This window comes from Zosterops lateralis (assembly GCF_965231275.1).
Source record: "Zosterops lateralis genome assembly, chromosome: 3".
Taxonomy (NCBI): Eukaryota; Metazoa; Chordata; class Aves; order Passeriformes; family Zosteropidae; genus Zosterops; species Zosterops lateralis.
In genome coordinates, this window is record NC_139764.1 from 8,162,165 (window position 1) to 8,188,897 (window position 26,733).

At 41.0% G+C, this 26,733-nt stretch overlaps 2 protein-coding genes across 3 annotated transcripts; one reads left to right on the top strand and one right to left on the bottom strand.

The window, feature by feature from the left end:
• Window positions 1-1,115: 1,115 nt before the first annotated feature.
• On the bottom strand, window positions 1,116-25,505 carry APLF (aprataxin and PNKP like factor). 2 transcript variants are annotated; one of them, XM_083858357.1, is made up of 9 exons: window positions 17,518-17,680; window positions 16,072-16,223; window positions 15,271-15,401; window positions 13,395-13,569; window positions 10,445-10,833; window positions 7,720-7,845; window positions 6,478-6,524; window positions 5,477-5,515; window positions 1,116-1,995 (listed from the first exon to the last, which is right to left on the bottom strand). In XM_083858357.1, the coding sequence occupies exons 2-9, from the start codon at window positions 16,168-16,170 to the stop codon at window positions 1,787-1,789; spliced, it is 1,215 nt and encodes a 404-aa protein (XP_083714483.1). In that variant the 5' UTR covers window positions 16,171-16,223; window positions 17,518-17,680; the 3' UTR covers window positions 1,116-1,786. The 2 variants fall into 2 exon arrangements, with proteins under 2 accessions (XP_083714483.1, XP_083714484.1); XM_083858358.1 differs by lacking the exons at window positions 16,072-16,223; window positions 17,518-17,680 and adding an exon at window positions 25,091-25,505.
• Window positions 17,735-20,161, top strand: FBXO48 (F-box protein 48). The gene is made up of 2 exons (XM_083856099.1): window positions 17,735-18,211; window positions 19,665-20,161. Exons 1-2 carry the CDS (start codon window positions 17,969-17,971, stop codon window positions 19,824-19,826), a joined length of 405 nt encoding a protein of 134 aa, XP_083712225.1. The 5' UTR covers window positions 17,735-17,968; the 3' UTR covers window positions 19,827-20,161.
• Window positions 25,506-26,733: the final 1,228 nt, after the last annotated feature.

The window sequence follows — 26,733 nt, forward strand, 5'->3', positions numbered from 1 at the left end:
TTCTGTGAAGGGAATTCCTCTTAATGTTCAACCTGAACCTCCCCTGGTGCAGCTTAAGACTATGTCCTCTTGTCCTGTTCCCTGGGAGAAGGGAATAACCACCACCTGGCTAAAACCTCCTATCAGGGAGTTGTAGAGTGATAAGGTCACCCCTGAGCCCCATCTGCTCCAGGCTGAACACACCCAGCTCCCTCAGCTGTTCTTCAAAACCACTGAGGAGGCAGGAATTCCTGCAGCTTCAAAAGTGACCTTTGTAACACCAACCAGAACAAAAGAAGGTGGAACAAATCCCAGTACAAAAACCACCAAATAATCATGGAGAGAAAGAAGATGGATAGAAAGAAACATCACTGAGCACAAAGTTGCTCAAAGTGTAAAGTCACCTTCTTCAAAACCAAGACTAAGTGACAGAAAACACTAAGATGGTAACACTTCCTGGAAACAGGCATCCCTGAAGGGCTAAAAAGGAACATCAAAACTCCATGAATACTCTACCTGCTCATCTGCTGATTCCAGAAGAAAAAACATGGAAGGCAACATATGTAAAGCAATCACAGGAAGCAGGCTGAGGCAAAGCAATAGGATCTGGGCACACAGCACTCTGAAAAAGCCAGGGGTGACACACTGCTCCAGGATGGCTCTGGAAAGTGCTCCAATAGATGCCAGGCACTGCAGAAATCAAGAAAAAAGCCACAGAGTGAAATGCCCCCAAGAAAGGTGGAAGCTTCTGAAAAAGCCAAATGGGAAAACACTCCAAAAAACACCAAAAAGGTGTGAAGAATCCCTCCAGGGCCATGTGGTGACACTCTCCAAAAAATACCAGGTGAGGAGGAAAACAGGAGGGTCAGTAAGCAATATGCAGTCAAGGACTCCTCTGTGAGGCTGTGATTAGCAACTCCAGTTTAGGTGGAAGCATGGTGAAGGAATCCAAGGTAATTCAATACAAGATTCTAAAAAGAGCTGGGTCTCGTGGCAAAGGTATCCAGTCATCTGTCCCAAAATACAGTAAAACATTTTAACTGGATTTCCAGGAAGCTCAGAGGAGTGATGAACACACTGAAGGCAAGATCTTCCAATGTCTTGAGAAATCACAGACACAGTTGCAAAGCTTTTCCCACTGTAGGTTACAAGTTTAATTGTGCAAAAATACAGTCATCAAGACTTTGCTGAGAACTGGACACAGTTCCAGTGATAGACACAGAAAGAGGTACTGTTGTAATTATAACAAATAACACTATAATTGTTGTTGAACCAGTCAAGTGGTTCAGTACACTGAGATCCTGTTCTCAAGTGATTTAGACAACCTGTACAACCTGTATTTAACTACTGAGCCTGAAGAGAACAAACAAAACAACACCTGGGAAAGATGGGAGCAGAATAATGAAGTTTAAAACTGCACTAACTCAACAATAAAAATGGCTTAGGCTTTCCTACTGCCTGTACTTCTTTCAAGCACAGGAAGATGAAGTTTTAACAACCTTTAAAATTATATTTCAAAATACGAGATCTCAATGGTATTGAAAAAAAAAAAAAAGAAAGAGAAAAAAATAACCAAAAACTTTCAGAGCTCTATCCTTTGGGTCCATGACTTAATAAAACAAACACCACACCAGCCCCAAAATAATACATATGGACAAGAAAGACATTGCAGAATCCTTTCACCTCCATTATTACCTTCCTGTAGTGCTTACATCACAGAGAAAAAAGTATTCCAACCATTCCTCTCCTTTGTGCAACCATGTTTTAACACAACCACACTGGACATTCACGAGGCTGTTCTGAGTAGCTATTTTTTGACCCTAACAAATTTACGTGTTTCTTGCACAAGTGTCTCAACATCTTCACTATCCTTTTCTTCTGAACTTGGTTCCCAGTCTGAGTCTTCATCAGTAGGTTCATATTCCTCCTCCTCATCATCATCTATAAAGCTGTCATTAAGATCATATTCATTGGCAGCACCATCATTGACATCATCTTTCCTCACAGCCCTTTTTCCTGTAGGCACAAAAATGTCATGTATGCATCAATAATGAATGTAGAGCTCAAGATCCCCCCCAGAGCCCACACAGTTAAGCTTCTCTCCTCAAGAGAAAGAATCACCAAAACAACACATCTGTCCTCCAGTTAAGCCTCTAGCTATTGCTAGATGGCTACTCTCACCCTAGATTTTCTGCCTCCATCCATCCATCCATCCATTATATTCTTAGTCTTTGGAAGCTGATATGACTTTTAATTCCTACTCACTTCTTTCCTGACCTTCACATGAGAAAAGGAAATCCTCTAGATCACTCACCTCCTATATTCTCCACTTGCCTTCATGCTGGATAGTCTGCGTTTCCCTTCTGAAGGTCATTTCCTTCAGAAACGCATTTTGGCAGATGTGTTTAAGCCTTGCTCTCAACATCTGCGACATCTCTTCTCTTCAATGTCCGAAATTCATAACTAGCCATGGCCTATTAATATTCCAATCATGTCTTATTCTGTCCTTAAGTCACACCTTTGAGTAAAATCATGTTCATTCCTCTTCCTCTCATGCTCTCATTTTTGCATTCTTACCTTATCTAGACATAACCACTCAATGATATCAGTTTAGTTAATTTGTCTGTTGAGCAGTTGTCACCAGCTTTCATATGAAACTGAACCAAATTTTTTCTTTAGCTACAGACCACAGCCCAAATCCTAACTCTTTAAATGAATCATAAGCCCTTCTCAGCAAACTCTTGAAACCCCAGGTCAGAGCTCCAGGCACAAACACCACCACCAGCACCTCAGGTAGCCAGACTACAGCCTTTATCAGTCCCACTTTTCTATGAGTGGGAACTCTCGTGATCCAGAATTACCTTCCTTTTTATGCTTGCTGCCTTACTGTTTAATAGACTTCAGAGGTAATTAATCATGCCATAATTGGGAGGGCACGTTCATTTTGGTATGTCTCCTCCCAATTTGTCTCAAACCAAGACACCATAACCAGCCCATAACCAGCAGAATCTCTTAGCAAAATCACAGACTATAATTCCTTTTAGAATTAATTGTGTCTTGGAGGAGAGGAGTCAAAATGAAGATGCTGAATAAAATAAGAACAAAATCCCCTTTCTTAGACTAAGGTTATGAGAATAATAAACCCAAGAGCTGCTTATCGAAGAAAAGCACTTTGTAACTCTCACAGCACTCTGAGTGGTATTTTACAACAGAAGCAGGAATTCTGGCAAAATACTGATGACTTTCATATTCTTCCTACAAATGTAGGAGGTGCCTACTATATTCTCCCTCTCCATACATCAATGCTTTGGTTTGAGCAGTGAGTGATGCAACTCCTTTGATGCCTTTCCTCTCCACTTCTTTCCACTATAGTTTAATTAAGCCCTGCAGCCCTTAAAGCTGATTATTAAGCTCAATTTTGCCTTTTCTCTAGTAGTATATCTATAAAGATGACCTTGAAACCTTCTATGAAAGTATCTCCTTAATGTGGAGAAAAAAAGCTTGCTGATTTGCTCCTTCCAAAATGTTCTATTTTGAAGTGAGCTGATGAACTTGCTAGAAAACCTACACAAAAGTGTGTAGGAGAATCCTGCATATTCCATGGTTACAGGGTGTTATTCATCTCAGCAGCAACAACCTAGGCAAGTCATTCAGTAGTGATAACTTAAGGGCAGCATAATCCCGACTTTTTTTCAGTTCCTTCCCTACAACTGCCCGGTAATTTGCCTCAGATTATTTTTTCAGAACATTCTCTACAGGCAATTCTGGCTGCAATTAGACTTAAAAGCTAAACATATTAACTGTCATGTGGAGGGCTCTCCTATTCTCTTGGCTGGTGGAATTTAAATGCTCTAATAGGGAATTCTATCCTCCTGTGTCTCATGGTGCAGTTGTGTCAAACATGACAAAATAAAGGTCAATGGAGCCCTTACTGTCTGTCTCACCCTGCAGGACATGGTGTGATGGCCTCAGGTGTGAACTTGCTGAGCACCACTTTAATAAGCTTTGTCCTCCGCAGAGTTAAGTAAGCCAGTCAAAAAGACATTAAAAAAAATTTGAAAATAGTAGATATAAACAGAACTTAATAAATTAATTCCCTTCTTTCCTGTGTGTGCAGACTATCAATTCTTCCCCAGTTCGTTCTCAGTAAGAAGAGCTGAACTTGACAGACTGAATTTGACTTCTGTGTGCAAGTTTTACATGCTGCAAGAGCAGCTCTTCTTCCTTCAGTCACCCCTGCCCAACCATCAGCTGCACACACTGGAGCTACTATTTGGGTAAGGAAGGTGCTCTTATGAGAGGCACAGCTACAGTTTAAAACCTTCAAGAACAGATTTAGACTTTTAGATATGCACACAGCCCAACCTGCTTCATTCTAAAATCTTCACCACTCAATGCATGCCTCAACACTCTGTAAAACAAATTTCTACCACAGAGCTCTGATCAAACATCAGGTACTTGTATCACAGGATGCACTAAAGCACACAGGAACAGACATGTCAGACAGGTGCACAGATACAAGCATGGCAAATATCTGATGACAGGCAAAGTGCACCCAAACCTCATAAGGAAATGGGATGGCAAAGAAATTTCTCAGTGGAAATGTTAAAACAACTTTCTACATTCACTCACAATAGAAATGGAGACCAAAACGCTTTGCCTGGAAAGCTAACTACAGCCATTTACACTTCTATTTCTTTTCTGTAGAAAGCAGACTTATTTTGAAGATTTCTTGAGGAAATTCCCAGCCACTCCTTGGTGATCTCAAAGAAGGCAAGCCAGTTCCCACTCCCACTCAAAATGCAGCAATTCCACACCCTCTGGCCACTGAAAATGAAGCCTGCACAGCATCAGGCTTTCAGACTGCTCTTTAAAGCTCACTTGTAATTTTATAAAGCACAGGAAGCTTAACTTTGGAAGATGAGACATAAAAGAATCCTGGAAGCAGACCTAAGCATGTTTAAAACTCAAGTCTATGCACCTGCAACACACATAAACTTCTACACCTGGATTCTAACAAGCCCTGAGACATCCACACCTCACTGTAAGAGTCAGCAAGCTCATCACCACACGCACAGATTATCACCTGAAATTATTTAAAGGTCAATGCAGTGCAGAGGGATCTCCATGTTGCAGGAGCAATCACTCCCTATAAGGCAACCCTAACTGTCTGGGCATGAAACACTGGATTCCTTTCATTCTATTGTGGCTGCTGTGTAAGGAGTGAAGATGAAAAACACCATTTAACCACTTATGTCTTCCTTTAAAATATGTTTGTTTTCTTCTCTGCTTCTACGGAAATACAGGTGTGACTATCTAGGAACTCTGGCACAAATTCAACTGAAGCCCTATGACTTGTAAAGAAACAAGAAGGATTTTGCTAAAATAAAGACTTTCTCCTCAGCTAAGTGTAATTAAGCATCTCCAGCACTATTAAATGACAAAGAGAGCCACAGCAGACCAGCTGTGCCCACTCCTAACTTTAGAATACACTCACCATTGCTTGAGGTTTGTTGCTGTGTTCCTCTCCTGGTTACTAAAGAAAGAGAAATTGTCAGACAGGGCAGAGGGAACTCTGCCATAAGGGTTATTTCTTAGGGCTCCTACAACAGAAAACTGACCTATTAACCAAATGCTCAAATGGTGCTGTACTTACAGGTATAAAAGCTACTCTGCTGCCCCAAAAAGATTGTTTTTGTCTTGAATCATTCCCAAGAGATTACCTAGATAAATTGTTCTTAAAATTATTACCCCTGCCGTCTGTAGAAAAATGTCATCAGTTCTGATTGGGGGTTTTTAAGCAGGAAACTGGAATATTTTAGGGCATTTAAACATTTTACACTACTGTTTCTATAACTGCTATTCTTTCTTAACATCATAGCTCTGAATCTTCAAAGTAAAATGCATTATCATGACATTTTCATAAGTTTTCTGCTCTAAGCTTCTGTTTATTGCATTGGGATTTCATGTGGGAAAACTCCAATCCAATAATCAAGACAAAGCACCCCCAAAAATAAGACCAAGAAGTATCTCTTTCAATTCTTTAAGAGCAGACAAAATGTAAACAGCACATTCCCCTGTGTTTTTTCACCAAATCAAGTTACTGGACTATAAAACAATCACAAAATGTTAGATTAAGAACTCAAATTTAGTTTTAGCTATATTCCCTCCAGGCCTCAGGAGAACATATATGCAAAAATTAGTTCTCACAGTAAGAAAATCACTGGTTTAAAAAAATCCCAAGACAAAATATGACAGATATTGTTGCAGTATTTTGTTTAGAGCATCAGAATATTTTAAAATTGTATCTTACCTGAGAATTTCTTATTAAAAAAAAATCCCAGAAAAAATAATCCTAATACAGAAGGAGCTATAAATGCAACTTTATTCCCTAAAGGGAGATTAAAGCATTTTATCGAGATGGACTTGATGGTCCTTGTGGGTCCCTTCCAATTCAGAATATTCTGTGATTCTGTAATATTGAACAAATTGGCCCACCTGGAGGTGCACTGTGCTTGTATTCCAGCTTGTGCTGGGGGTTCTTCCTGCAAAAAAAAAGCCAAAACAGTAAAAGCTTGATTCCATTACCTCGTTCCACGTTTAAAAACTGCAAAATTCCCTGGCATTTTATGGATCATTTTCAAGGCACAGCATTTAGATCAGTCAAGTAATAGCCAACACAAAAAGACAACAAAATTAACAAAAACCCCTTCAAATTACATCTGTTGCTTCATCAAAATAATGACCAATTTTTTGTGGGTGCCTCCGTTTCTCTATCCCCAAAGAATGAAACACAGATGAAGAAATTATCAACTAATGCAACACTGAGATTGTCTTATCTGGAAGGAGAGGCAGTTGGAGGTTTAGCTAAAGCATCTGCTGTATTCCTGAAAAATATGTTGGCAATTTCATTACTGACATAAGCCTTTATTGCTCAGCCTGGGACAGGAAATTCATCTCATAGGTGTTTTTAAGAGAACTGCTTTTCCTGCATTAGCTGACTATCACCAAGACTTTTTTCCTAAGAGCTGTCCTCATTTTGTTCCATTTCACAGAGACCATGCTTTTTAGGACAACCACACTTTACAGGAGAAAATGTTTCTGGAAGGAAACAATCTTTAACAGCAGCCAGCAGTTTCAATATACTCCCAAAGAAATTCCAGTGCCCCAAAATATATCTTCTTGTCCATTGTGATCATTATACAGACATTTAGAAGGCTGAAAATGACTATCTTAATTTTGGAATGTGCCTCCCTTTTATACTATTTTACACAGACCAATTTGATTGGTGAAACAAAGGCAAATTTCTTCAATCACATTGGTCAGACCAGAGGGACATCAAGAAGTCCCCTCCTAGGAAAAAGAATGAATAACAAAGTCACAGTTACAAAAACACTTTTCCTGTTTACAGAAAATTCCTTGGGAAAAGAATTTCAAAAAAACCAAAACACCACAGGCATGGAACCAAGGCTACAAGAACAATTTATTGAGTGTTGAAAAGAGATTCAGACTGAATAGTCTCTGAATAGTCAAGTTTTCATTGACATTACTACAAAATAGTGGTTTTTACTGTGCCAATGTTAAAAATATGCAGAGACTTGGATGCTTTAAGGGTAGCAGTAAACAAAGAAGGTTACAGTCAAAGTTCACATCAAGAGTTGATCATTATTCTACTAATGAGGAGGGGAGAACATTCTTAACCTGTAAACAAGAAAAGTCACTTTCCCCAGTGCTCCTCACCTGTAACAAGCTGTTCCATAGGGACACTCCGGCCGGTTGTCACTGTCACCCTGAGCCACCACCTCCATGTCATGATAGTCATCATCACCAGGATGACTGAACTGCTGGAAGTGAATGGGATTCTTCCTGCAGAAGACAAATATACACCCAAACTGACTGTTCCATTTCAACACAAGAAGAGGACACATAAAACATAACTACTGAATCATTGACAGCTCAATTTTCTGCGGTTACATGAAGAGGAGCTTTAAATGTTTAACTTGATGCAGAATGTATGACCTACCTTGAGGACAACAGAAGAAATTCTGTCTCAGCACCTGCTGCAACTGAGGTTAAACCAGGAATTTTCCTGTTTCCCATCAGTTTTAATCTCACAGAAGGTTTTATTTGGATTACAAATGAGCATGCTGACATGGAGTTGTACCGTAAGACATTAACGACTCCATGTGTAGATAAGTCACACCAGTGTTAGTGAGGACAGCACAAGACCATCATCCACAACTTCTTGCTCCACAACACTTGAATCCAAGTGAACGAGTAGGGAACACAAATTTATGCATCACCGAAAGAACATTTCTACCACTTCCAGGCAAGAGCTTTGCACACACATCACTCAAGACTAGGCAGTCATAAACATCACTTAGAGAAGAGTTTTCTTCTTTCTAGAACTGTTGTAAGTGGAGTTAGAAAGAACACAGAAAAACAAGTTCTGACTTCAGGAGAAACTCATGTGACAGATCAAAACATGCTACAAAAAATTACACCAAAATTAACATACTAGGAGCAAAAGCAAATCTACTTCTCCCCTATAATTTCTTAGAGACTTTTTTTCAAGCATAATATTGAGAAGCAAGAAACATGACATTTTAAAATAAATTATTTTCCAAAAGACATCTACAAAATACTTTAGTGATTACTTCAATCATTCCCAGAGTACATAACCTCTGATGTGTTTGTGCAAATTACAGAAGTGAGTTGTCTCCCTCAAGCAGAAGGAGTAACAACTTTCAGCTAGAGCTCTTACTGCTTTAACTTAGACTTGCTACAGCTGCATTTAAAATCAAGTATGGAACACGCCAAGCATGTGTGTGCAGCCACCTCCACACACAGGCACTTCCCCACTGATCAGAGAAACTCCTTTAAATTCACAAGTACCTCTTCTGAACTTCATATAGGAGAGTCAATATGTATGCAGCATTTCAACTACCACTACAACAAAAGAGCATTTTACAGCTTTTACAAAATGGTGACTTAAACGCTGTGAGCTGGCCATTCATTTATATTAATTCATTCATAATTAATTTTCATCCATATTAATTCTTTAAATCTCCATTTGCCAGATATCTTTCACTCAGGAAAATCCACAAGCAAGCTACAAATAAACTCTTCTGTAAGCCACTTATCAAAGGTCCAGAATCCCTTGGACCTACTTACATAAGTGAGAGGCTTCTTGTCCTGGTCTTTTGCTGCTTCTGCAAATTGTAGGATAATTTACCAGAAACTATTGCAAGGTTGCAGTCTTTTATTCCATAAAAAATTATCCTTAAACATCACTTGTTGTGACAAATTTGGACTGGTTGCCTACTTCTTTCCCCATTAAAAATAAATGGGATGAAACCAAATCCTTTAGGGGCCATGTGCTTTGTTTTCTTAATGCATAGAGCTAACATACTTGTAGTAATAGAAAGAATTCTCAGTCACATGAAATACAATTTATCTTCTGAAAGGGATACAGCAGCTACTGATATTCTTTGAAGTCATTTTAATCCTTATCCCTACATCAATATATATATAGCATCATAAATATTAAGGAAATAAGGACTAATAGCTGTCAATGAGCAGATTTATTGTATTTTAGGAGATATTCATTTCTTTTTTAAAACATTGCACAACAAAGCCTCAGTGCACAGGAATGTATTCATTCATTTGATTAAAAAAAAATCATTAGGTTTTACCTGCATGAAAAGTAACCAAATAAAAGCCTATTTTAATAAGGAAGTTTTATGACTGTTGCCTTCATATGAACATACTGACACAGTTACTGCAGCCTGGCTCTCACAGAAGCTCTAAATTTGTGTGCTCACACTCCACGATGCAGGAAACTATGTGAAGAAAAAGTATGCAGAGACTGTCCAGATAAGGGTTAACCTTGAGTTCTAAGTATGCTTTGTTCTGGTTTTAGAGTTGACTGAAAGCTTAAAAAAAATTGCAAAAAAACCCAAGTTATAATAAAAGAAATTCTTGATTATTTATGGATGACAAGTAATAAGTATATTAAACATTCAGATCACAAAGCAGGCAGTACCTTCAATAAATACAACAATCTTTCATGTAAATCCCACCTGCTAATAAAACAAACTCAGAGGGTTTGTGTTGGGCATGTGAACCTTTTACATCTCTTGTCCCTGCTAACACCTCACACCATACACACAGGTCTTTTATTTCTTTTCCTTTTATAATAGACCTTTATCTTTTATTTCCTGCAGCACTTTGTCTTTTAATTTGTTCAAGTATTTCATCCTTTGTTTGGGTTGTATTAGGAGTTAGCAGGACATCCCAGCTCCTCCTTTTATCCTTCTAAATTAGTGTCCTGCTATTTGTTTCTCATCAGTCCCCTGTTCACCATAAGATTTTTTTTTCCAAATCAAAGCTTGTAACAACTCTACAGCTAATACATTACTTTTAAATAACAAGCTAACCCAAGCTGGTTTTAATTTTGCTTTACCTGTAACAGCCACTTCCATACATACAAGGTGTCCTCTTATGCTGCATCTGTTTGGAGCTTTCTGAAGCATCTGCACTTTTGGCTGAATCAGAAATCTCAGTGTTGAAGTCCAGATGTACATCAGGCTCAAGAATCCCCTCCTGGGCACCAAAGCATGGGGAAGTCCTGCCCCAGTGAGCTTGTTGGCTTGTAGAACCAGTAATCTGCTCTTTGTTTTCTGTTTCCTCAGTTCTATCGTCTTTACTGGAGATCTGAGCTACTCTTTTAGAGCATTTGCTATGCAGCTGCCTATCCTTTTTTTCCAGAGAACTTCCAGGGCTTTTTGTTCCAGTCTTGCCACTTCCTTCCGTATCTCTCATGGTAGTCTCAAGAGGAAATCCAGATGCATTCTGTGAAACAAGGTTACATTTTGAAGAACCTGAAAATTTACACCCCTCATAATTAAAAGCTTTGAAGTAAAACTGTGCCTCATCATCCCTGCTTTCAAAATCAGTCACAGAACAGCCTGGGTTAGAAAAGACCTTGGAAGATCATCTGGCCCAGACTTCAAAAATCTTCTACTCCACTTCCCAAACTCAAGTTCACTGGTAAACACAGCTGCTGAATGAAAACCTCAAGTTCAGAAAGCACACAGAGAGCACAGAGACTTAAAGAAAAACTTATCCAACAGCTTCCTTCCTCAGCTTCAGTTCCCTCACAACGTGACCTCTTCTCTCACCACCTCAGTTTGTGAGAGAATTGTTAAATTGTTAAATTAATTGTTAAATTATCTTATAATTAAAAGTACTGCTCCTGAAAATTAATGGGGATTTTACAGGTGAAGATGTAGTAGACTGTAGAAGGATGTAGACTCTTGCCCAAGAATCAATTTAAATGATTAAGGAATGACTTACTAATTTAATGAATTTCTTAATAATTTAAGCACCAAGATATATGGAGTATATATGTACTTATCTATATAGAAGATATATGGGAACTCAGGATACATACCCTGAGGCTAACCCCACATTGATACATCATAAATGCTTCAGCTCACGACTCTAAATCATAACAGTCTGTCAGAGACACCATGAGGCAAATACTTCAGTTTTGGCACAAACTGCATTTGAAATTTTGGGGAAAAAAAGTACATTTAAAATAAGAAATACACTCTTTAGAAAAATATTTTGAGATACACAACTGAGGGAAGAACACTGCCCTGACAATTGAGACATTACCTGGAGGCATATCTACATTCAAGGCTGAACTCCTTCAATACATCATAGAACCATTCAAAGGTCTCTGCTTTCTAAAGATCATTATCTATGTTTCCCCCCAGTAAATTTATACTTAGTTTACACAGGTGTGTTTGACAGAGCTTGAAAACCAGCCAGTGATTTCCTACTTGATTTTGCTCCTTTCAGTACAAATCTCATAAAATGTTTTCCTAAAGCAGGGACAGTTACATTTGAGCAGCAAGGTGATTAGGAAAGGGCAAAGTCAGCGTTAATATCAGAAGTAAAATATTTACTGACTCAACCAGGAGACGAAGACAACTCCCAAAACACAACTTAAGAAATAAGCCTTCCTTTGCAAAATGAAGCAAAAATTACTGTTGTTTGCCACTACCACCTGTGAGTTCTCTCTCACATATTTCAACCCGCTGCCTGTATGGTACATGAGGACACAGAAGGTTCCCATGGATCAGGATCAGTGACGCATCAGGCTGCGATCCAGGGAAACCAAAATCCAGGGAACAGCACACGCGGGGCCTCGGCGCCCTCCGGCGGCTGCTGCCAATTACAACAATTCAGACATTTCTGCTTCCTTCCCTACAGAACGTTTTCTCAATGGCAGGAGCACGATTTAGTCTCTGATATCCAAATTACAGCCTTTCAGAGCTCTCTGTGGTTATTACTCTTGCTTGCCCTAATACGTCAGTTTTCCTGCAAAGTCCTGAAAGCAATTTCTTGAGCTGTACTTGAAATTAAAATGATTTATGAAATTGTTAGGTGAAAATAAGTAAGGCTTCCTGCTTACAAACAGCAAAATTGAATTATTCATTATACTGTTGCTCATTTTATATCCTGGCAAAGAGAAAATATCTCACCAGCTGTTATTAATGCACATAGTGGATACTGTTATATCAAAACTACTACTACTACTACTTGCTCTCCATGCATGGTTTGTTACAATTAACCTTAAAACCAGAACCCAAATAATTTTCAGTGTCAGAAGCATTTCAAGTATTTTATCAGATCCTAGAACACACCCAGGCAATTTTAATGCCAGACATCAAAAACACCTCCCTTGAGTGGTTCACTTAAAGGAAACAAGTGAAACCCTCAGTTTGCTCTCACCAGAATATGCTTTGTCTTTAGCAATGATCCTTCTCTTTCCACCACTTGCAAGAGGTTGTTATTAAGGATTTAACTGCCTGTAAATGCAGCTGTGAGCTGTGAGCTCACAGAGGACACTGGACCAGCTGGACCAAAGTGTCTGTTTACCCATTGCCACAAACCATTTTGGTTTCAAGTTATTTTTTTTTCTCCTCACCTACTAGAATGGCAATAGCTTCGGCAAAGCCCAGTGTGGCATTACATCAGTATCACACCATCATCTATCCCCAAAGGTTCTCAGAAAAAGAAACCACACACCAGCCACTCCCAGGAGCAGGGCTCTGGCCCATGTGTTGCTGCCTCTTGCTGCAAAGCTCAGAGTCTGGTACTTCTGTGGGATATTTGGGGCCCAAGGCCCAGATCCTTTGAAGGAAATGCAGAAAACCAAATCTTTGAGGCTTCCATGATCCTTGCTGCAGAGCTAGTCAATGGACTGGTATTTTAAAACAACAAATCACAAGGAGAACACATAGAACAAAATGTTACATTGCAGACCCAACCTTCAACATGACATTGCCAACTACATTCTCACTTTTTGCATATCATGGTTTGACCCTGAGATAAAAAGTTACCTGAGATGAAGGAACAGGGATGGAAAGGCAGCTCCTTTTCCCTTGATCTTGCTCTCCACCTTCAAAATCCTCTATAGTTTCTTCAGAAGCTGATCTTTTTTTCTGCTGTACATGTACTTCTGATTTTAATGACTCACTATGACCTTCTCCCCTTCCTTGGCCTTTTTTCTTTCTGCTACCTTAAAAAAAAAAAAAAAAAGGTACTTTTGTAATGCAACTTTTTCAGCTAAATCCTGACACTAAAAATCATTAAAGCAGAACACAGGGCACGTGGCATGAGAAACAGCAGTAGTTTTGAAAAAGACTTTTTAAACAGTTCCAATAATGTTTGCATGTATCCCCCAGTTCCCTCAAGGTCAGGCCTTCAGACACATCTGACCCACACAGCTCCTAATCTCAACACTGACAAAATCAAAGCATTCAGCCTTTGAAATAAACATTATATTCACATATAACAAACACATATATAAACACAAATTTGCTTCACAAACATACATGTGTTTATAACAAACACACTCACACATATAAACACATATAACAAATGTTACAGTACTGGTAAAGAAACAGACAAATAACAGGCAAACCCCACTCCCTCCAAAAATACAAAACAAAAGCACAAACAGAAGAAAACTATCACAGCAGTACAGGACTCAAAGCCGGCTGCATTTTTTAATATAAATAAGGCAGGAGAGAAGGGTCTAGATTTAGAAGGGGGATGAAAGAAAAAGATACTGAAACACAGATTTTCTTTAGTATCTTATAATTTTTTCCAAACTCTTTTGAGGAAAAGAATAGGCAGTGTGGTGAATGGCACAAGACTGAGGCATTTAAAGCCACAGTTACCCTCATCAAAGACACCTGTATTTACAACAGGAGAGAAGAAGTTATGCAATGTCTGGCCAGAAGAAGTGTCTGGACTGATCAGCAAAGGAAATTCAACAATTTGTACCCAAACTACTTCACCCCTCCCCACAGAAGAGCAAACAGGGTGGGGTGTGCTGCTTCCTGCACAGGGAATGATAGAAACAGTTTCCTCCTCTCACTTCTTTAGGCCTCCTCTTCCATCAATGAAAGTCACAAGGGCCAATAAATGCCACATAGAAAGTTTATCTAATGGCAGTTTTAGAAGCTCCCAGGACCAAAGTCGGGCATGTTAGAAAATCTTCTTGAGCTTGGGCCAATGCACAGGCACCTTATGTATCCCATTGACAGTGACTGAAGCCACTTCTGCTTCTTCTGCTGCTGTCACTGCTGATATGATGCAGCACACCACATGTCCAGCAATTTCTTTTCCCACAAGAACAAGAGGGAATGTAACACTATTTTAGCCTCATGTTGGTAAGAAACTATCAGACTGTAATGAACTGCTCCTCCTAGGAATTAACTTTGGATTAAATAACCAAGTTTGATTCAGCAACAATTAAAAAACTAACATGCAATACCACCCAAACCCTTCTGCCTTTAAAACCTGTGAAATCAAGAATCTAATTTTAGAAGGGCAAAACATCAGTGACTTAAGTGTGGAGAAGGCTAGGAATAAAAGTGACAGAAACTACCTAGAATTTACATACAAAATAGGCAAGTTTATAGGAAAGGGTTCCAGAACAACCAACGCTCAGCTGAACAAACAGAGTTTATTATCTGGCATGAAAAACAAAAAACGGAAAGAAAATTAACTGATGAAAAAGAGCTCTGCCACACCCATAGGACTGATAACAAAGGAGACAATAGAAGTCAGCCTTTGTCAGCTGCCCCACACAGAGCACGGAAAGAGAAGCAGCAAATTAATAATTCCTACCACAACCATTATAATTTTTTAAATGATACCAAAGCACAGAAATGCATTATGGAATGCAATCATCATCACACTGCAAACCTACCTCCTGTCATCACAGGCTTGGAAACCTTCTGCACCAGGAGATCTCTTTCCAGCATCCAAGATGGAAGCACTCTCTTTCTTTGAATAGAGTTTGACTGTTCACTTTCATTGTCATCAGAAAGAGGGACCTGAAACAACATTTACTTTTTAGTGCCTTTATCCAGTGACAGAAGAGTGGGGTAATCACAGTTTGTACTCAGTTATGCCCTTCAAAAAGCAGTCTGGGCAACCAACCACCTACTTTTTGTATGGGGACCATTGCTCAAATATTTTACTTTTTTCTGCAGCTTCCACCCACTCAGAAAAACAACATCCATAGGAGTCTTCATGAGGTAAAAACAAAATAAAACAAAATAAAACAAAACTTCTTAGATGTTTGGAATAAATACCTAGAAGGCTACGAATTGAATGATTCACAGAAGAGCTTTACCACCACCTTGCTCAAGAGTTTTCACATACAGATGTAACAGAAGGAGCAAGTTTAACAAAAGTCCATTTGTCCAAGAAAAAAACCCCAAAACCCCACAAACAGAAAAGTCTTTCTTGCACTTCTAAAATGTATTTCTCCAGAAAGTAACCAGGCCCTAAATCTCTGTAAAACCAACACAAATACACCAAAGTCACATCCATTACTTACTGAAAACAGCACTATCATTTTTTATTTCCTGAGCCAGTTCACCCCAGGGATCTCAACTACAGCACAGGCTGACACTTTGTTTGCACAGAAAACACAACACCTCTTTAACTTTCAACACATGCTTACAAACATTAAACTTCATTAAAAACTTAAGCACCCACCGAAAGTCTGGAGGCAGCACCATTATTCCTCATTTTTGTGGTTCTCTGTACCTCAGAGCTGGAGCATGCTGGTTCCATTAAAAGTGGAATACAGGACATCTCAACAGCATGAACAGTCGGTGCTTCTTCTGCATCACCCTCTTGATTTTCTTCTGACAAAACATGATCAATTTCACACACTCATACACTGCAAATATAAACATGCACTTTTGACTCCAACACAAGTCGGTCTGAATGTTTGCCATCAACAACTGCAGTTTGAAACTGACCATCAGCATCCCCTTACATCAACTTACAGATGAAATAAATGTACCTTCCTTTTACCTCACACCTAAAGGGTATTGAATAAAAGACTCTCTGATAACTGCTGACCACGACTGTGGTGTTTAAGGGTTTAAGTAAATAATTTACAATGGTTGCTGCCATGACAAAACTTTGAGAAAGCTGAAATTGCATCTTAGAATTTGCTTTATGGTAAATCTGCACAACTCCCCAAAATCTGGTCCTATCCTGAAAGTCAGGCAATGATTTTAAGATGCAGTTTTTGGGATCAGATGCCCAATGAATGCCCAGTGAATGCCCAATGAATCAAGCACTTCCTCCCAGCAAGTTCTCACTACAGGCTACAGGCCTGCAGCACTGAGGTGACACTGGATACTCAGATGTTGGTTTCCAAGGCCTCACTTCACAGCCACTGCATCTAAAAAGCTTTTTAGGTTATGAAAGCTCACCCAAACCGCACCTCTTTTTTCTTCAACACATCGCCTTTCCACTGCTCAATTCACCAGCACAAATAATCAAGGAAAACCAAGTCCAATTGCTGCAGCATTCCCTGCACAGCAGCACTGGGGAGTCTCTGCCAGCCCTTCCAGAACTTTCTGCACTCCAGACATGGCACATGGACCAGCTGAGCTTTGTCACCTTATGGAGAGAAACACCAAAGACTAAACTCTGCCTTGAGCTCTGCAGGGGCTCACAAAACCCCGGGATGGGTGAGGCTCAATGGGAGCACAGTGATCACCCGGCCCCATCTCCCCGCTCAGGGAGGATCATCCCAGAGCACACGGCACGGGACTGTGTCCGGATGGCTCTGGGATATCTCCGCTGAGGGACACTCCACAGCCTCTCTGGGCAAGCTGTTCCAGTAAAGAAGCCCTTCGTCATATTCAAGTAGAACTTTCTGTGCATCAATTTCTGCCCACTGCCTCTGGTCCTGATGTTCCGCACCCAGTGGGCACAGCCTGGTCCATCCTTTCGACACTCAGATATTTACACTCCTGAACGAGCTCCATCCTCTCAGCCTCTTCTCAGAGCCGAACAGGCCCATCTCCCCCAGCCTTTCCTCCTACGAGAGACACTCCACTCTCCCAACCATCCTCGCTGCCCTCCGCTGGAGCCGGCTCGGGGCTACAGCAACATCCCCTTTAAACCCCGGGCCGGCCTCACCTGGAGGGCGCCACAGGAGCGGCCGGGACAGGGACGGGGACTCTGCCGAGCCCCACAGGAGCCGCCGGGACAGGGACAGCGATGGAGGCGGTGCCGAGCCCCACAGGAGCGGCCGGGACAGGGACAAGGAAAGGGAAAGAGGCGGTGCCGGGCCCCACAGGAGGAGCCGCCGCCGCCTGATGACGCGCGGCCTCCCCGGGCCGAGTGGCGGCGCCGCCCCCGCGGTCCCGAAAGGGCGAGGATCGGCCCCGAAGGCGGCGGCCCGCGGTCCCGAAAGGGCGAGGATCGGCCCCGAAAGGGCGAGGATCGGCCCCGAGGGCGGCGGCCCGCGGTGACACCCACGGCGGGAGGGCGGCGGGCCATGGCGGCGGGCGGGCGGCACCCGGTCCGGAGCGCTGCCGGCCGGCCCCACACGGAGAGGCGGCGGTGACGCCTCCGCAGCCCCGCGGGGATGGAGGCCGAGGGGGGAAGAGGAGGAGCGGGTGACTTGGTGTCTGCGCTTCCCCCCGAGATCAGCTCCCGCATTTTCGGCGGGCTGGACGTGGAGAGCCTGTGCCGGGCCGCGGTGACGTGCAAGGGCTGGCACGGCCTGATCGAGGGCAGCGAGCGGCTGTGGCGGCGGCACTGCCTGGCCGTGCGCGCCGTCTGCCAGAGGGAGATCGACTGCGACCGCGGGCACGGCTACTCCTGGAAGGTAAATAGGCCTGTCACCGGCCGAGACACACACTGCTGGGAGAGCCAATGGAAGTGTGTGAGGAAATGACAGCAGCGCGTCCCGCCCCGCCCGGGCTGTGGGGGAAGAGCCGCCGTGAGGGCGCCGCTCGGTAGCGCAGACGGGCGTGAGGTAAAATACACAAAATAAAGCAAAGCTGTGCCTTTTCCTGCCCAGAACACAACCTGTCCGGCTCGGCATTAGCCCTCCTGCTGTTGACCTTCATCATACACAAGCCCTAACACGGGACAAAGGCGCAGATGGGGCTGGCAGGGAGAGGAGAACTGAACCGCGATGGGCGCTGTGTTCTCCTGGCTGTGTTCTGTGGGAATAGATGTGCTGGTCAGGAGTGACTTCCTGAAAAATCATCCTGGATAGCGCTGGCTCATTGCACCTCAAGTGACACACATCCAGGAGGGAAAAATAATAATAATAAAATGGGGAAATGTGCAGGAGCTTTTATAAACTGCTTAGAAAATCTCCCCACAATGATTTCAAAGTGTGCACTCTGTGGATGAGGCTGCTTGCAAGTAACAGTGGATTTGCATTTGCAGTAGTGATCAAAGAGGATGTTGTCATCATTGTGCTTTTTGGCTACAGGGGAAAATTGTAAGAAAGTTAGCTGTGAGAGGAAAAGGTCTCGTACTTTCACACACAGACTGCTCTGAGGAGTTTGCAGCAGGTTCAGCTGGAGAACATGCTGAATGGTCTGTCAGTGTTGAATCCAGCCTGGAAGCTGAGGTAGATCAGGACCTGACCAGGTAGATCAGACAGCTGGTTCCACAGATAACTCCGGGCCAGCTACAGGGGAATCTCCCACCTCATTTTAGCTGGTGTGTTTGAGAGCAGGGGGACACTGCAGGGGTGAAAAGAAAGAAGCAGCAGCAAAAGAAACAAAAGCAGCCGCTGGACTTTGACATTTCAGTAAAGTTACTGCAGGGTGAGGCACAGCCACAAGCAAACAATGGTTTCCCTTTCAGTGTATAGATCTTGCTGCCCTTGCACAGCAATTTCCAGAACTCCCTGCACTGCTTGTCTCTTTTATCTGGAGGAGATTTGAAACAGAAGCAACAAACACACCAAGTCTACATTTTCTTTCCCTAAAAGGCTGGCAGAAGAGAAAAATCCAGCCAGCCTCCAAACAAAAGATAAAGGTCACAACCTAAACAGAAAGTGAAATGTGCTTCTTTAAGGAGTAAGATGAATTCCTGGTTTGGATTTTCCATCTTGAAGAATCGAGGCAGGAACAGGAAGGTTGGAAGGGGAGCATATTCTGCTTAGCAGCATGGCACCTTCCTGGGCTTAATGTCTAGATACCCAAAGGCACATCCCAAATCCTTTTTCTAGTATTGTTCTTCTAGTGCTAAACTTAGTTATATTGAATGCAGTTTAAATTTGTTCCTTTCTGAGATCTGACTGTATGTTTTTCCGCCAGATTACATTGTTGAGAAACTACTGGAAGAGCAAAGTGAAGCAAGAATGGCTCAGTGGGAAATACAGCAACATTCCTTCACAGTTCAGCTTGCCAGAGAAAAGCATGTATCCAATGGACGTTGACACGTGGGGAGAAATTTTGGAAGCAGAACTTGAGAGATGAGAAACCAGTGCTGATTCTTGCAGCTCAGACAATTTTTGCTAATAGCACACAGGCTGTTTGGCAGTTGCCAAACTGATTTTGAATGATGTTTGGACTGATTTTGAATTTATAATGGAAAAAAAAAGTTATGGGTGTGTTTTTTTAATTTGCAGTTTACTGTATTAATTTTATGTAAAAATCTAAAGACAACTAAATATTCAGTTGTCATTTATATTTATAAATTTAATGTTCTGCACTATCAAAAAAAGCTGATTATAATTTCAGTTTGCACTTTTTGTTTTGGGAGAGATGATTTTTATATTAAATAAAGAAAATAAAAAAACCCAAAAAAACAACCCCAAAAACCCCCAAGGTGTGTTTGACTTTTTGACATGAAGTCTCTCGTATCAGCAGCACATGAGAGCCCACAAACTAACTCAGGTAACTCTGTGAGGTAACACAGCTTGGTATATTTTCATAGCATAAAACACATTGAGAAACTTAGTTTTTTTACTGTTTGCTCATCTTCCATCACACAGATGTTGCTTTACCAGCACTGATTTTTGGCACCAACCTTAAAAACTGATGCTGGTAAAACAGGAGCTGCCTTTCATATTACTCAATAGAAAAGTGATCATAAAATCAATTTACTACTATTCTGAATATCACCTTTCCCTACCTCCTTTACACTAAAGAATAAAGTAAGTGAGAAAATGCTGGGAGGTTTCCCCATTGCTTGAGGCATTCCTGCAAAATTCAGTCACCAATTTGGAACCCATTTTTTATAGAAAGACTTGAGGGGAGGAGAGCTAGAAGTGCAAAAAGTGCATCTAAGTTAATCAAGAAGAAAACAATACTAGCAGTGCATTCTCATCAACTCAAAACTGCCCATTTTTTAAAATCATAACATAGGGAAACTGTGCAATAATGGATCTAGTCCCTCATCTTTCTCATCCAACCTCCCGTTACCTCTAGTCTGTAACTCCCTGACATTTATCCCCTATTTCTGCTCCTTTCATGCGCCTATGCTGTAAGTTCTCACATATTTGTCTCAGGATACAGTTTGTAAATAGAATAATATTCAGGTATTAATCCTAAACAATTACTTCACTGTGCACTTGGCTGTAGCTTTTCCACATTGTCAGATGAGCATTAGGAATCCCCAGTATCTGTTGTGTCTCTGCCTCTTTTCAGATCAGGGGGCTGAGCCTCCTTAAACACAAGGAACTAAACATTGCAGATACGAAATTACACAAGGCCTGCATCTTTAAAGCTGGAGTAATAGTGGTGCAAATTTATTGAGAAAAATCTATTACTGAGAAAAAAAATTAAGTACAAATCCACGTAAAAACCATGTTTTCTTCCTCTCCCTACTCTGACTCCTTCCTTTAAGGGGTTTCATTCCCCCTGCAAATTTTGTTACATGAATTTTGGTAATCTGTCCTGCTCCTCTCTGCCCCTGCACCATCTCCTCAGCCTCCCATCTCTACTGCAGGATGGATGTGTTCTCTCTAATTTAGAGATACCCCAGCAGCATCCAGTGCTGCGCTCCTTGCACCAGCTGGTTTGGGCTCATCTCTTGCCCTTTATACCTGCCAACAGAAGCTACTGAAGAATAGGAAGAAAAGAACTGAACAGGGAGATTGTACTCATGTCTAAATTAGCACTGACATGTGGGTGTCCTTCCCCAGAGAGCATCCTCAGCAGCTAAGAGCACACATGTAAAGCCCACACCACCCAGGGCATGCATGAGCTAACCTCACACCTTGGTGAAAAACCCTTTTTCCACTCCAGTGCTTGCCTCTGACCCGTATGCTTTTGCTGAAGGGGAAAGTTCTACTTTTGCAAACCGCACTGACCTTCCCACTGCATTCCCATGCGTTTTTATGCCCTTGACACTTGGAAGGTGACAGCTGCAGAAAGGTGCCTGAGGTATCCATCACCAAGGATTCCCATTTAGCCACCTGCCTTGCTGCCATTCACTTCCTACCCACCTAGCTTTCCTGGGATACAGAGTCCGTGGGAGAAAGCACATGAAGTTTGTGTGCACAGAGCTGTTTGCAGATGTTTTCTGCCCACACAACTCAACTGTGTGACCAGCCAGGCTTCTATGAGAACAAAAAGCTTCCCTCCTGCTCAAAACCCTGTGAGTTGCTGCACAGCTGGATATCAAAAAGACCAGCACTGAAGCTCAGCTGGAGGGCCCCTCAGATCAGAATTTTATTTCTGCATCTCCAAAACCACCCGTGGTGTTTTTAATAACACCTCTTGGTGTAAGAACCTTCCTTGCAAATACTCACTGTTGCAGTGCTCCATTTTTGAAGCAACTAGCTGACAGTGTGGCTTTATTTCATCATGGTGCAGGATGTGGCTTTGGGCCATTGCCATTAACAGACTAAATGAAAAAGCATGCACGAGGTATTTAATCACCACAGACTTTAAATCAGACCACTCGAATTTCAAGGTTAATTTTGTCATGTGTTTCTGTGAACAGGCAGAAACGTGCAGATAGTCATGTCTTTATCCTGATCATCTTTGGAAGGTACCAAGTGACAAATTTATCCCAACTGAAGACAGAACAGCTGAGCACAGGACTGGGATCAGCTGTTTCTGCCCACCAGAGCTGACCTGAAGACAATAAAAGCATTCAGCTGGGAAGACTTAGGTAGTTAGTGGTGTTATTTTGTTTGCTTTCCCTCCAAATGAGTTTGGGATTAGATATATTGGGTTCCCAAGATCATGCTGACACTTGAAAGGTGTTTTTCATCATATTGTTTGTTCAGAAAAGTCCATCTCCAAAAACCACAGAAGAAATCACCTGCTGCATTTAACACCTTAAGTCAGCAGCAGCTTCTGATCAGCACAATGCTAAGAATTGAGTGTTGGGGGCTGGGAGGGGTTCAGGCCTCAGTGCTTAGGGCTAGACCCACTTCTGCTATTTTGGTAAGCCAAAAAACCCAAGCTACAACTGTGGGTTGAAAAGGAAGAAGGAGGGAGGTGATGAGAGATCCTGGAGGAAAGATGAAACCCATCCTACCAAGATGAAACCCAAGAGGATAATTCTAGGTACTGGAACAGTTTGCTGCTGTCTCCCTCAACTCCCAACTCTTCAGAATCATCTTGTCCAGCACTGCCAACCCATGCCCAGCAACTTTGGATTTACAAAACCAGAGGATAATAAAACCCAGCCTGCTAGAGCATGCACATTAGGTACAACATCAGCTGGTTTTGACTCACGTTTAAAATATTGTTAAAATTACACATTGTGGGTTTTAATGCACAGTCCTTAAAAACATGAAGTGCCAAAGGCGCTGCTGTCTGCCAGTCCAGGGGTGCTGACTGCATGGTTTTGTTGTTGAGATACCAAACACTTTGAGTTACACACAAAGGCTTCTCCAGATGCCACAGGACACCAAGTGGCCATGAGCTAATGTATCAGTCATAGCACCAAATATTGCTCTTTTTTTTATTATTTCTGTGGTGTCAGAAGGCCAAAACTAAAAGATGCTGCCAGCTGCCTATTGGAAGATTCAGCTTGAAGACTTGAACCAAAGGTATAGATTGAGAAAGCTGGGAACAGAGAGAAAACTTCAATCAAACAAACCAGCCACCTTAAGCCTTTAATCTTTATATGGGAAAACAGAAAAGTTGAGAAAGACAAAGTATATTTTTGCAGCAGCAGTATCTAGCAACTAATAAATGAAATATTACAATGCCCCATAAGAGCTTGTCTGTTCCATTGAGGGAATATTTTCAATAGTTTCCACTACTTTTTCATCATGTTGCTAAAGAACAAGAGCACTGAACAAATACATCTGGGATATCCATCTGGGATATACATCTGGGTTTTGCCAAGTACACTATAGAGCCATTTAACAGCATAGCCAATGACAAAAACGTGCCTGAAGTCACCTGGTGTGTCTGACTAAATAGGCTTTTCTAATGCACTTTTATTTTTGAACACTTCAATTTATTTGAACAAGAAAATTTAATTCACTAAGTTATACTGCTCTTTAGAGTAATTTTAATATGCAGCTCATCAACATGTATATTTAGAGATAATAACACTAGAGATCTGCTCAAACAGGGACATTATAACAGCACCCAAAACCCATAGAGCAACTGCATGTCTATGTACAGCTCACAAGAATGAGGAGATGAGAGGAAGTTTTTACTGTTCTAAGGGGGTGACTAAAGAACACCTGGTATGTTGTAGCAATTCCACAATGACACCAGGCATTTATGTTTTGTCATCCAAGATTCACTGTGATGCCTAAAAGCAGAAACACAAGCTGCCTTTTAGGATGTTTAAGCCAAAATAGTTATAAAGAAGAAAGACATGGGGGAGAGTGGAAGAGAAGAAAGGGAAAATTGAAGATGTAACTTGGGGAAGAAACTGTTCCTTTAAGTAAAAATATTAAGAGAAACTCAAACCAACAAACCAATCTTACCAGAACCATGAAATACTTCCTTTTAGCAAAAAACTGCATAAGAGTGTTAAAAGTCTGATCTAAATAACTCTTACTATTATTCAAAATATCTCACACGTGTGCATTGATTCTGTTACTGTATGTTAACCATCATACACTTGGGAAACACAGCTATTTAAGCTTTCAAAAGCAGGATACCCACATACACATATAGCAGAAGCAATGGAGGACAAAAAGAGATGGTTTCTTGATTTTCTTTTGACATACTTTGGTAATTAAGAAAGGATTTTCAGACTTTTCCTTATGAAATGGAAGCAGGTGCATGAAAAGACTGATCATACACTGATTTACAGAATTGATACTCTGTTAGTTTGCAATAAGCTATTCTAGTGTATTTCATAAAGAGAGGGGCTAATGACAATTCTCTAAGAAGAGAGTTCTCAATGTCCTTTTTATATCAGTGTGAGGATGTAGGAAGATAAGGATGTCTAGTTGTTTGGGATTTTTAAATTAAACTAGTCAATCCCCAGGCCTCCTTCCTCTCCCTTGATCACTCCAGTTTATTAATATTCAAAATTTTGGTGGAAGACATACTGAAGGCAAATTTTGAAAAATACTAATCTCTCCCCCTTTTGAGCTGGGAGCAAAATTTCATCAGTTTTATCAGCATTTCCCTTTGATTATTTTCCTCCCTCCTGCTCAGTCATGTTTTAATGGGCTGAAGAAAAGGAGGGAAAGACATTGCCGTCTTAAAAGAAAGGCAGAGTCCATGCAGAAAAATGAAGAGTTTTACTGTAGCTCATTACGTTGAACATGAAAGGCCAATGAAGCATGAAAAGTAGCATTTTTACTCACCTTTCATACAGTCTTAGTCTCCCTTTTACCACACTCGAAGGAAAAAAAAATTAAGCAATCAACAAGAAACAGAAACAAATTATAGAAAGCCACAGTTTTGGTTCTAAATGCAAAGCAGGAAGTGCTATGTTCTCATCAAAAAAAACCCCCAACCTTATTTTGAAGCCAAATAAGAAGTTCTATTTCAAGAAGCCTGATGAGTAACGACAAAAGAAGAATCTTGTTTTCAGTCAAAGTTCACCTCGAGCACAGAAAAATCTCTATACATCAATGAGAAGATCACAGGTCACAAACAAAAAACACGTGTGCTTTTCAAAACACAAACTGAAGGCAGCCACAGAAATACCAACAACCTGCAGAGGACTTTCTTATCTACCCGTTTTGCTTTTTCAAGTTCCTCCTATAGTCTCCTACAGTTTTAAAAGGTACAAACTGAAAAAGAAAAACCAGAAAACCCAACCTATTCCCCCCTACTGCCCTCCCCTAAAATCTCCCACCCTACTTAAGTGTTTCTGGCCCTCACCAAAAAGATTATTTAAGGATTTTTTTTCTTGATTCAGTGTTGCCCAACATTGAAATCAGAACAAATGGAGGCACGCTTCAAATGGTGAAAAGCACTAGTCAAGAGCACTGCAAGGCAAGTAGTTTAAACTTAAAATAACTTCTCAAATATTTGAGAACAAATTAGGCGGGGGGGAAATGAGTGCTTTAACATTTGTAGTAAAGTGAACTCTAAGCCAAAGACAGGAGAGGAGGTACTGCTACACTGAGGAGTTATGTGTAATATTGCAAGAAGAAATGAAAATAAACATTTTTCTAAAAGAGAGGTTTGACAGTAAACCTTAGATACCTCAGAGGCCTTAACAAGTTTTTTCCTCTTTATGAACAAACTCTAATTAAATATTACAAAGCAAACTGTTCTATTACTAAAACACATTTTCAGTAAACCTTTCATACTTTCTGTTAGCTATTCTTTCAAATAAAAAGCAAAGACAGCACACTGCAAAGAAAAACACCAACATAACTACACATATTAACAAAGTTACACCACCTTACCCTTCAGAAGAAAGGTGTGGGGCAGGGAAAGCAAACAACTCTTTGAAAAAATGCTTAAGACATACTAAGCCCACACTGCCTCCATATGTGTTGTCTGTTGGATTATAAGAAGTACTAACACCTGTAGCTGAAAGCTTGTTGGGCTGAGGTTTCATTTTTCTCAGCATCTGTGTTTGTGGTTTGCTTCATTCCATTTTCTTTTAAACTTCATTTTAAAATGGAAGTAGGAGCTCTGTGTCTGTGTGGGTGTTTCAATGGGTGCATGGTTAGTCAACATTCCCAAAAATCTGACCCTGACTGTAGCAAGCACGTAGGCAGTGTTCCAGGGGAGGGAAAATTTGCTCAGTGCAAATTGTGGCAAGATGATCATGAACTTAAGAAGATATTTATATGAGATTATATTATACAAGTCTTTCAGTAACTGAAAATTATAAATACAGTCCTTACCCATAATGGTTTGTTTGTTTTGCTGTCCTTTAGACTAGTTCTTTTTTTAATAAGTAAAAAAGAAACTGATGTTAATGTAGTAATTGCTGAGGGCATATAGTGGGTGTGTGATTTAAATAGTTAGAGGGTGAAAGTTAGAG

Coding starts and splice junctions, on each gene's coding strand:
- APLF (XM_083858357.1), bottom strand. CDS start 16,170: ATGTCCTGTATTCCACTTTTAATGGAACCAGCATGCTCCAGCTCTGAG. Junction 15,402..16,071: donor GTGCTGCCTCCAGACTTTCG/GTGGGTGCTTAA, acceptor ATGTTGTTTCAG/GTCCCTCTTTCTGATGACAA. Junction 1,996..5,476: donor GCAACAAACCTCAAGCAATG/GTGAGTGTATTC, acceptor TTGTGCCTACAG/GAAAAAGGGCTGTGAGGAAA.
- FBXO48 (XM_083856099.1), top strand. CDS start 17,969: ATGGAGGCCGAGGGGGGAAGAGGAGGAGCGGGTGACTTGGTGTCTGCG. Junction 18,212..19,664: donor GGCACGGCTACTCCTGGAAG/GTAAATAGGCCT, acceptor TTTTTCCGCCAG/ATTACATTGTTGAGAAACTA.